Below are 12,273 nucleotides of genomic sequence, written 5' to 3' on the forward strand. Positions count from 1 at the left end.
TAATTTATAGATTCAATGCTATTCCCATCAAGCTACCATTGATTTTGTTCACAGAGTTAGAAAAAACTATTTTAAATTTCATATGGAACTAAAAAAGAGCTTGTATGGCCAAGACAATCCTAAGTAAAAAGAACAAAGCTGGAGGCATCATACTACCTGACTTCAAACTATACTATAATTTTACAGTAACCAAAACAGCACGGTACTAGTAGCAAAACAGATACATAGACCAATGGAACAGAACAGAGGCCACAGAAATAACACCAAACATCTACAACTATTTGATCCTTGGCAAACCTGACAAAAATAAGCAATGGGGAAAGGTTTCCCTATTTAATAAATGGTGTTGGGAAAACTGGCTAGCCATATGCAGAAAACAGGAACTGGACCCCTTCCTTACAGCTTATACAAAATTAACTCAAGATGGATTAAAGACTTAAATGTAAGACCAAAACCATAAAAACCCTAGAAGAAAACCTAGGCAATACCACTCAGGACATAGGCATGGGCAAAGACTTCATGACTAAAACACCAAAAGCAATGGCAACAAAAGCCAAAATAGACAAATGGGATCTAATTAAACTAAAGAGCTTCTGCACAGCAAGAGAAACTATCATCAGAGTGAACAGGCATGGGAGAAAATTTTTGCACTCTATCCATCTGACAAAGGGGTAATATCCAGAATCTACAAGGAACTTAAACAAACTTACAAGAAAAAAAAAAAAACTCTATCAAAAACTGGGCAAAGGATATGAACAGACACTTCTTAAAAGAAGACATTTATGTGGCCAACAAACGTATGACAAAAAGCTCATCATCACTGGTCACTAGAGAAATGCAAATCAAAACCACAATGAGATACCATCTCACGCCACTTAGAATGGGGATCATTAAGAAGTCAGGAAACAACAGATGCTGGAGAGGATTTGGAGAAATAGGAACGCTTTTACCCTGTTGGTGGGAGTGTGAACTAGTTCAACCACTGTGGAAGACAGTGTGGCAATTTCTCAAGGATCTAGAACCAGAAATAGTATTTGACCCAGCAATCCCATTACTGGGTATATACCCAGAGGAATATAAATCATTCTACTATAAAGACATGTGCATATGTATGTTTATTGCAGCACTATTCACAATAGCAAAAACTGAGAACCAATCCAAATGCCCATCGATGACAGACTGGATAAAGAAAATGTGGTACATATACATCATGAAATACTATGCAGCCATAAAAAAAAGAATGAGCTCATGTCCTTTGCAGGGACATGGATGAAGCTGGAAACCATCATTCTTAGTAAGCTAACACAGGAACAGGAAACCAAACACTGCATGTTCTCACTTGTAAGTGGGACTTGAACAATGAGAACATATGGGCACAGGGAGGAGAACATCAAACACCAGGGCCTGTCGGGGGTGGGGGAAAGGGGAGGGATAGCATTAGGAGAAATACCTAATGTAGATGACAGGCTGATGGGTGCAGCAAACCACCATAGAACATATATACCTATGTAACAAACCTGCACGTTCTGCACATGTATCCCAGAACTTAAAGTATAATAATAATAATAATAAAGTTCTGTAAACAATTAGTGCTGCCTATGATGAGCTCTGAAATGAGGAAGCATTTGGTAACAAATTTTTCCCATTCTCTCCAAATGAGAGAGCTTGCTACCTCCGAATAGAGCCAACTATATATAATAATTTTTTAGTTAATAGAAAAACATAAAATCAATTGTGGCTTATATATATTTTGAAGAAATTATTGTCATATGTTTTGGTTTTCCCATTGTCTCCATTTTTCTTACTTCCAATATAAGAAAGTAATCATGTAAATTGGCAAGGTAACTATGAACAAATATTTTTTGTTCTTGCATTTGTTCATTCATTCACTCGCTCATTCATTCAATGTTATTTGACTAATACATTAACATTTAGCAAGTTATTTACTCTCTATGTGCCACTTTCTCCTCATCTCAGGAAAGAGGATAATAATAGTACAGTACTTACTTCGGAGGGCTGCTGGCTGATTGAGAGAAAGCATGCAAAACATTTAACATCGTGCCTGGCACATACTACACACTCAATAAAAAGAAGCTCTTATCAAATTTTTATGTGCTAAGTCCTGGGTTAAGTATTGGGGATATGGAATAAACAAGATACGTAAGTAAGATATGAGAGTAAGTAGGTCTCCTTACACTCAAAGGAGACTAACAATGTCAGAATTGCTATGATTGATAAAAGCACAAGCTGATTTTGTTTGGTTGGTTGTTTTTTTTTTTTTTTTTTTTTGAGACAGAGCCTAGCTCTGTCACCCAGGGTGGAGTGCTGGAGTGCGGTGGCGCAATCTTGGCTCACTGCAACCTCTACCTCCTGGGTTCAAGTGATTCTCTTGCCTCAGGTTCCTGAGTAGCTGGGACTGCAGGCATACACCATCACACCCGGCTAATTTTTGTATTTTTGGTAGAGACAGGGTTTCACCATGTTGCCCAGGCTGATCTCATACTCCTGAGCTCAAGTGATCTGCCCGCCTCGGCCTCCCAAAGTGCTGGGATTACAGGCACTTAATTAGAGCTGCCATGCCCAGCCGAGCGCAAGCTGTTTTGAAAGCAGACAGAAGGGAAAGCTAACCTAGACTTGGGGGCTGGTAAAAAATGTTTGTCTGCAGAAAACTATATCTAAGCCAATTTTTCAAAGATAAGCAAGAGATCTCTTATAACCAAAATCTTTAACTAGTCAATGAAGTTAAGTCATATAAAAATAAAACTAAAAGAGGCCAGAGGGGGCTAATAGAATGGGTTAGATACACCCAGTCTTATACAACATCTTAGCAGGGTAGTGTACTTTGTTTTCTGTGATGAAACACTATGTAAATCAAATCTCCTTTTAAAGTTCACTATGTAGGAAACCTACACATAAAACTTACCTGGCTGTGTCACTTACAGGCATCCAATAGTATACATTTTAGAATGTAATTATACGTCCCTAATGAATTTATTTGCAAATCTTGCATGAAATCTATGTCCTATCTGTGCTCTGCCCATCTAAGTCCTATCCTTATGTCAAGGTTCAGATTAAATACTCTCTCTACCCCAAAGCGCTACTTCTAAATGAATTTCTTCTTTGTACTTCTAGATCACTAATCCCAACTTCAACTCCTTTGATACCTATTGCACAAAGCCTTATATTTTTAGGGTGCTGTAATTTGTGCACATTTTCCAGTATGCTTAAGGATGATGGTCACCTCTTCTACTTTTCCATGACCCATAGAATGCTCATCAATACTTTCTGCACAAAGTTGCCCTCAGCATCATTTCATTCTGTTGATTAAATTAAGATTTTTTTCACCACATTCATGTAATCCAAGCTTCTTTATGAGCCATTAATGAAGAGAGGAAGTGCAAAACAACAAAGAATCCCATATACATACTTTATTAAGCCATCTTCCATGTAAATATCAGCATAAAAGGACTGATCATCGTTGACGATTCTGCCTCCCTTGATAAGGAGACGGTCACTCTAGAAAAGAAGGAAAACATGAGTCATTATCACAGGTATGATTTCAGAGAACAGTGATCTGCCAAGGTTTTCCCAATTCATTGTTCTAGATGTCTAGTAGAAACACATTTACCAAAGACATATGTGTGCTCAATGCACTCAACATTTAAAGTAGGTGTATTTGTTGGGGATCCAGTCTTTCTTGTTTGCCCTTAATTCAAATTATTCTAGAGATTCACCTCTTGCTTCTGCAATCTATTAATATTATAGCCACCTGGAAACATATCTACTCAAGTAAGTGAGACATTCTTTATATTATATTTTCTGATTCAGTAGGCACTAAATATTTAAAGTGGGATAACATATGCCTCAGTGCTTAGTGCACTCTCTGGTACTCTGTTGACACTCAATAGTGATTCTCAAAAATAGAACTTATGGTTAGACATACAAGGAAACAGGCTTTTAAAAGTATGTGCAATGACACGAGGGCATGCTCAGATCATGGTTATATCTAAAATTCAGGATACTTACAAATGCATGCACAAGTACACACAGTGTTGTAAAATGTATAAGAAAACCACTAGAAGGGAAAAAGGCAAAGTATCTATAGTATTTAACTCACAGTGGAGAAATTATGCAGGATTTATATTTACCTCATTATACTCAATATTTCTCACATTTTCTGAGTGCATTTCTTTATTGCCTTAATTATGAGAAAAATAAAGCCTTTTTAAAAATTATAACTTAGATGAAATTTGAGTTACCCAACTGGAAACAATGCAAGTTATTAACAAAGTTAATAAAGTCATTAACAAAGTAAACATATACTTTATATATAAGTCAGGAGAGGGACAAATCAGTGTCAACTTGACAGATCACAGGTTTCGTTACATGAATGCAGCTTAGACTGGAGTGTGAGGGTTGGATGCAGCTTTGTTGGGTTCATGGAGGAGAAAACAATTCCCAGGAGTCTGGCTGAGTGTAGCTATAGCATGAACAAAGAATGAGAGGCTGGACTTTGTGAAGAATTCAACTTCACAAAGAGATTTCAACTCCAACCATCCATCCATCCATCCATCCATCCATCCATCCATCCATCCATCCATTCCCAGGTCACTGCTTATATGGAGCTTAAAGGGAAAGTCTGGCAATAGAGAAATAAAGTCAACAAAACAAATCAAACAATCTAAAGTTAGTTATATTAAGTGTCACAAAATATAGGGGAGTGGGCTTGTTTAGAGGCTGGAAAACGTCTTTTCAGGGAACAGCAATTTAGATGGGGGTGGGGGTGAAGAACTTCTCTAGGTAGAAGGAATAGCATGTGCACAAGCCTAGAAGTAGGACTAAGTTTTGTTTCTCTGACAACCTGAAAAAGCTCAATGTGGAAGGAGTTTAGGGTTCAAGGAAGAAAGTGGCATTAAATCAGGCTGGGGAGGTAGGCAGGCTACTCATCCTGGGTTTCGTAAGAGTTTGAGTTTGAATGAAAATACACTGAGACATATGTTAGGATTGTAAGCAGAGGGGTGAAGACCTGTGTTGAGAAGTCAGCTCTAGAATGCACTGCTCAGGGCCAATGTTCTCCATGACTATTTGACCACGAGGATTAAAAGTCATTGATTAAGGGGTCAAGGGCAGGGAGACATCATATGCAGGGCCAACCATGGTCATCATTCCCTTGATGCTGCTTCTGTAGCCCCTGTTTGAGAACATCAGCTTTCAAAGAGGATATAAATTTTATGGAAGACGGAGCCCCAAAACCAGGTTGACTTCTGGCTTCAGAAATGAAAGGGCCAGAAAATGAGATTTGAAGGTAGGCCCCATCTGGGATACAGAAAATTACTACTTAGCTTCCCTGCTCTTCTAAGGTATTGCATAAGAAGAAATTTCATCATATCATATTGTCAGGGGAAATTATTTTTTTAAAGATACAGATCAATGAAGTGTTCCAAAACAAACTACATATGTGGCAAGGAAGACATGCCTATGAGGTCAAATACAAAGGTCCACGACACATGATATACAAGCCCCTCATGATCTGGTCTGTTAGTATGTCCACCCTCATTTCTATCATGTGTGGCCTATATTTTAAAATGACAAAACATGCAGTTCTTGTCACATTATCAGGCTCTCTGTCCACTAGGCATTTACAAAAATGTTCTCTCTGCCTTCTCATATAATCACCTGGCATCTAGCAGTCATCTCCTTTGTCAAGGCTCCAAAGGGCTTTTCCTCCACGATGTGTGACCTGACCTTCCAGCAAATTTCACCTGCTCCCACTGCAAGTTAGTTGGAAAAATAACAGTGTTCTACTGTAGCTGATTTATTTATTACTCAAGTTATCTCCTGACTAAACCAAAGACTCCTTTAGTCCTGGAACAATGTATCTTTTGATATTTCTACCTTAGTTCCTGGAGCTCATCCTAGACAGCTATTCCATATTGGCTGAATGAATAGGTGAAGGGTGGGACACAGGAGGTTGTATTATATCCACATGATGGAAAGGTGTCTGGGTCAGAATATTGTGGCAAGCGGCCAAAAATTAGAGTTTTGAGAAAATAAATGATGGTTTTGTGATATACTATTTTAACAGTACTGCAAAATTATATGAGGCAGTCCTAGGTCTGCGCTTCCAAACTAGTGTGTACATTAGAAAAATGCATATTCCCAGGCTGTGCTCTACATCACCAAATCTGCATTTTATAAGCTCCTTATGCAGCCATCAGCCAGCCTAGTACAAAGTCACAGACCAGCACAAGGAACCAATGCCCTCCTCCCTGCCCCCAACCCCACCCCACAGTTCTATGTGTGTCTAGGAAGGTGACAGAGCATCTTCAACAGGAACTTCATCATAATAACAATCTTGGTAACTGTAAGAGTACCCTCCCTCTCATAACTCAATGCTTTCCTGATTTTATCTTCCCAGCAAAGAGCTGAACTAAACTGGGTTTTGGAAAGGGGCCAGTTTCTGTCTGAACTGAGACCAGTTATGAAATATGACCAGCCTAAGGACACCCAGCCCTGAGCCACTGGTGTGATCATCACTCCCTTCAACAAGCATGAAATGTCAGCAAAGGGGCAAATGCTGTCTCCAGCCCTATGAACATCAGGGGGATAGTAAGCACTGATCCAAGTGGAATTAACACCACTGAGATGGTGTCATTGGAAACTTTTCAAATAGTAATTAAATAAAACCTTTCTGGCTCAATAATCAGGAATCTAAACAGAGCCCAAAGATGAATGATAGGCCTGGTGTAGGTTTCAGAGAAGAGATTAAGAAGAGTTTTCTCCATGGGCTACAAATGTTAATATTATTAATTTGTTTTCACCAGGCAGAGCAAAAATATCAAAACCTGAACTTAAAGAGCTCAAATAAATGCTTCCTCTAGGGGTCTTCAGCTTGCCCTGCTATCCTCCCTAATTTTAACTCTTTCCATGGAAGGGGGATCCACTACAAAGGGCGGCCTAGGCAAATCAGTCATCAACAAAGAGGAATCTGAAAGGCAATTCTTGGGCTTGGCACTGGGGAGTGTGAGCGTGGGGTATGACATAACCACTGACCACCCCCAGGTCACATAAAATCAAACCTCACTGGACACAAAAAAGTGTTTGTCTATGAATTCATGGATGAGCCTGACAGATTAACACATGCTAGGATCAAAAGCCAACAAAATGAACAAACCCAACATCTCTGATTAAAAGTTGCTCTCTCCTTTGCAGGGACATGGATGGAGCTGGAAGCCATTATCCTTAGCAAACTAACACAGGAATAGAAAATCAAACACTACATGTTCTCACTTATAAGTGGGAGCTGAACAATGGACACAGGGAGGAAAACAACACACACTGGGGCCTGTCACAGTGGGTGGGGTGCGGGGAGGAGGGAGAGCATCAGGATAAATAGCTAATGCATGCTGGGCTTAATACCTAGGTGATGGGTTGATAGATGCAGCAAACCAGCATGGCACATGTTTACCTATGTAACAAACCTGCCCATCCTGTACATGTATCCCAGAACTTAAAATAAAAGTTCCCTCAGTGGACTTTTATGGCTCAGTGGGCCTCTTCACCTTCTGTTCCTGGCAGCCGAGACTGCCAAGCATCCATGAGCTGATGTCTGAGGAGGTCAAATGGTCTTGTCTACAAGTTAGCAATCTTTCTAATGTAATTATATATATATATATATATATATATATATATATATATATATATATAAAGAATGATGATCTCACTAGGGCATGCTGTGGTAATCTGAAGGGTATCTGGAACCCAAAATGAACGTATTCAGAGCCTGAAGCAACCCGCCACTGACCTGCCTTAGGCCCTGCACAGCTACCAAGAGCTGAGTGTGTCACTGTCTTGCAGCCCAGCAGGGTTCTAGGCTTACCAGCTGGCAAGTTTGGGTCCAGCTAGGTTTTGCCACTGCTGGGAGAATCAGACACACCACTTAACTACGTGTGTGATCATGAGTTGGGACTTAACCTCTCAGAGCATTGTTTATTTTCATCAGCCCAGAGTGGATAATAATACTTAGCTCACATCACAGGGTGGCTGCCAGTGTGTGTGTGTGTGTGTGTGTGTGTGTGTGTGTGTGTGTATAATCTGCACACAAGTAAATAGCTAATAAATATTACATTTATTCCATTAATATTATTTATAATACTTTGAATGTTTTTAACCCTTAAGAGGTATGTTGGTGAGAGACTATTTCTATTTTCCAAATGGGGAGATATATACAGAGAGGTGAGTGACCTTCTCCAAATGACAGAGTAGATTAATTCCAATTTGAAGTAAATCCATGTCTCCCATCTCCTGGCACATCACTGATTTCTCCTAGGCCACTGTACCAAGTGTCTTTAAAGCTTATGACAAGCAGCTCTTTCTGACAGGGCTCTCTTCTCTATTTGATACTGAATTCGTTCCAGTGTCCAAACTGCTGTCCAGTTCTCTGAGGTAGGTAGCTTTAGGAATCCAGTAACTTTTAAGCCACTACTTATAAAATCAGTGCAATACACCTGCCCCTTATGGCCTGAATGTGTTAATGTAGTTTATAAAGGGATCTACTTTGCAATCCAGCTTGGCACAGGACTTTAAAGTGTGATATAAGTCTAACATCTTTTCCTTCACTAGGGTATGATACTGATTAGGAAAACCAACCATAAAAAACTCAGTGTGGGAGAAGGAGAATGAAAGAGAGAGGAACAAAGAAATGAATAAAGGAAGTGAAAAGAGAGAGAGAAAGCAAAAGAGGGGGAGGGAAAAAGGTAGGGAGGAAGGGAGGGAGGAAAGGAAGGAAGAAAAAAGAAAGGATGGGGGCCAGGTGTGGTGGCTCACGCCTGTAATCCCAGCACTTTGGGAGGCCGAGGCGGGTGGGTCACCTGAGGTCAGGAGTTCGAGAGCAGCCTGGCCAACATGGTGAAACCCTGGCTCTACTAAAAATACAAAAAAAAAAAAAAAGAAAAAAATTAGTCAGGCATCATGGCAGGCGTCTGTAATCCCAGCTACTTGGGAGGCTGAGGCAGGAGAATCACTTGAACCTGGGAGGCAGAGATTGCAGTGAGCCAAGATCACACCATTTCTCTCCAGCCTGGGCGACAGAGTGAGACTCGGTCTCAAAAAAAAAAAAAAAGAAAAAAAAAGGAAAAAGGAAAAAGAAAAAAGAAGGAAAGGAGGGAGAAGAAGAGAAAGAGAGGAAAGGGCGGGGAGAGAGAACTGGAAGATGTAATAAATGCTATAAGAAATGTTATTAAGAATGACAGATGCAAAGTAAAATAGGGAATGAAAAGACAGAATCTTGAGCTAAAAGCCTACTAGAGATGTTGGTCTCCATTTTAGTTTTCCTCCCCTAGTCTTCAACTTAGAGAACATAAATTACCACCTTTGTCTATCTGAGGTAATGAGAACATGCCTCTCAGAGAAACCAAAGCCCTCCATGGACTTCTTCCCAGTCAATAAAATCAGTCTGAGAACAGCGCTTAAGACACATCTGTTCCACACTCCGCAGACATTCCAGGAGCTCAGAGTAAAAACTGTAATCCTATAAAGAGGATATAAAATGAAGAATGAGACTCCCAAAATCAAATATTTTGTTACCTGCATTAACAAAGTGCAGACTGTGACCTTCTCAGTGGGGATTCAAGATCCTTTTAAAATCCAGATGAAGATGCAGGTGGTTATTTAAAATAAATTCCCATTTGGGCAATTAGATTTGATTTCCTAAAACACTTTCACTCTTAAGAAAACATCAGGATGGATAGACTGCATGGATAAAATCTTGTTTTTCTTCCCCAAAGCAGCATCAGTTCAAGAAGAGAGGAAAAACCAGACATTCTAAGATAGTTCAGTTGACTCAAGGTGGTATTTAGGAAAAGGTACTAAATACGCTCTCAGGAGACTCGAGTTCTCATCCTGGCTCTGTTATTAAATATGTTGCCTTGGGTGAGACATGCAGACATGAGCTTGACTTCTAGCACCAACACTACCCATGTTTGGATAAATGACTTCACCTCTCTGGGTGGGCTTCAGTTACCTCATCAGTGAACAATGGGGACAATGATACCTTTTTCTGAGGGTACAGACAAGGATTGTGGGGCATACTATATATAAAGGGTTGAACTCTGCTTGGCACACTATAAATGCTCAATATATGTGAGCTACCATCATCATTATTATTTCTTACAATTATAACCAGCCATTGTAAAACTCCTCTCTCACAAATACTCAAGAAGGACTGAACTAACACCTTGTTAAACAAAATATAACAGACCTTGCCATAAAGGGAATTCCAGAGACACCAGTCCCCAGCCAAGCCTCAGCAACTGTTCTCAGCTCCTGCCACCAGCAGCCAAGGTCAGCCAAGACTTCCCCTTTTAAACCCAACCCCACAGGGCAAGTTCCCATGGCCCCTCCAGGTCATTTTTCCTCTGGAAATAAGCCCTTGTGAGGAGATAACAATCTACACTCTTCCAGCAGGACTGTAGAGTGGGCAGTAAGGTATTAAAGCTGCCTCCCACCCACGCTCCCTCCAGTATATGGGTGTGTTTCTAGGACCCTCGATGACAAGCATGCCATTGAGACAAAGAGAAAGGCCTAGGAGAAGATAGACATCTTGATGAGCAATGCAGTTTCTTGGCTCTGAGTCTTTATTGAAATTGGGCATAGTTTACCAGGGTTGGCTATTCCAAACCTCTGAACTGCTACAGATGAGAGTCCCAAACACTCCTCCCTTTCCTCATCACCTAAACATACTTAATGACCACTGAGGTGTGCTGGAAGTAGGTCAACTTGGGGCACTCCCTTCAAAATGCAACCGACGAAGCAGAATACATAACACATGGAAAGCACTGTCTTCACTTTCTTTATTATCTTTGGTTTAGCCCTAGATGGACAGACACAAGGTAGAAAAAACAGCAATGTGGAGGCAGCAGTAGCCCAGGGCAGCATTAATCAGGGCAGAGTGGCTGCTCTGTTGTCTGAACTGGAGAATCAAAGCCAGCTACGTGCATTCTTCCCTCCCCAGAACTTCATGTTGACCATTTTAAAGATGTCATTATCAAAGGGCCTGACAAGTGATGTGGCCTGCCCTGGGTCACAGGGGATGGGGGAATGGACTGTGGGGAGCACCCTAATCCTAGCCCCTGATAATGGTCTCTTAATCTTCAACAGCATTCCAGACACAGATAAGTACAAATAGATAACACGCCAGGAGCAAGAGAATGCGGAGGAGAGGGACAGCGCTGGACAAGAGGAGCCCTAGAGCGACTCCATTCTCAACGAGAAAGGTCAGCTGGGTCTGTGTAGCTCAAACCTCAGTCATTTGTGCACTACCTGCGTGATATCTCACACAGCCTGCAATAAACTGTGCTGTTATTTGCTTAATATTATCCTTATATAAATGTATTTTTAAATAAAACACTATCTTAGTCTCATAAATTCTAAACTAGTATTACTTGCCAAAAATAAACAGTGAACCTAGGAATGAATATAATAAAAACATCACTAAGTTTTGTCTACATTCTGCTGCCTTCGAGAGGGCTCTAAAGGATGATCTTGGATCTGTTATTTTGTTAAAAAGGAAGATTATCACGGATCAGGGAGCTGTTAATGAGAAACTAGTAGTAAACAGAGACTTTCTCCTTGATCTACTCAGAAGATTTGAAAAAGAACTAGAAAGGGGACAAAATTTGTCATTATGCGATTCCATGTTATTTAATGCCTTCTTCCACAACCCCCTAAAATGATCTCGTGACACAGCTGGAACCATCTCTGCTATTGAAGTTTAGGCCCATATGTGTCCACATGGGCCTGTGAGAAGCAAGAGCAGGACCCAAAGTAGAGTGACGGGGACCACCCACATCAGGCAGTACAGCAGAAGGATGACATTACTGGGGACCATGCTCTGGGTCCAAAGCTTGGGTGGATGGGGAAAGAGGCAGGGTGGGGTAGGGTCAGGTATAGGAACAAAGATGCCTTATCAGAAAACAAGAAACCAGATCTGGGTAAGTGAAGACATATGGCAAATCTTTAACTGGGCTTTTGGTTGGAAAAAATAGAAAGGTTCCTGCCTGGGAAGAAAACCAGCCTAATAGCAGTTTTTGAAGCTACCCCCAGAACTGTAGGTAGGAACTGAGGGAGTCCAGAAGCCAGGGCTACATTAGCATCTCTGCCATTAAGTTATTCTGTGATTTTAGGCAACTAACTTGATGCTTCTTTGTGCCTCAGCTTCTTCAGCTGAGTGAAGGTAAATCTTTCTAAAAAGGCCCATTTATATATTTGTAAAGT

At 40.6% G+C, this 12,273-nt stretch overlaps 1 protein-coding gene across 7 annotated transcripts in view; it reads right to left on the reverse strand.

Annotated features, from left to right (window-relative positions):
• The window catches only part of DPYSL3 (dihydropyrimidinase like 3), a 165,898-nt gene that overhangs the window by 31,165 nt on the left and 122,460 nt on the right, over positions 1-12,273 (reverse strand). For all 7 annotated transcript variants that reach the window (XM_032158270.2, XM_058440000.1, XM_058439999.1 and 4 more), the window contains one exon: positions 3,428-3,516. In XM_032158270.2, the coding sequence (XP_032014161.1) occupies positions 3,428-3,516 (89 nt within the window). The remainder of the gene's footprint in view (positions 1-3,427; positions 3,517-12,273) is intronic.

The sequence above is a fragment of the Hylobates moloch genome, unplaced genomic scaffold, assembly GCF_009828535.3.
Source record: "Hylobates moloch isolate HMO894 unplaced genomic scaffold, HMol_V3 SCAFFOLD_6, whole genome shotgun sequence".
Lineage (NCBI taxonomy): Eukaryota > Metazoa > Chordata > Mammalia > Primates > Hylobatidae > Hylobates > Hylobates moloch.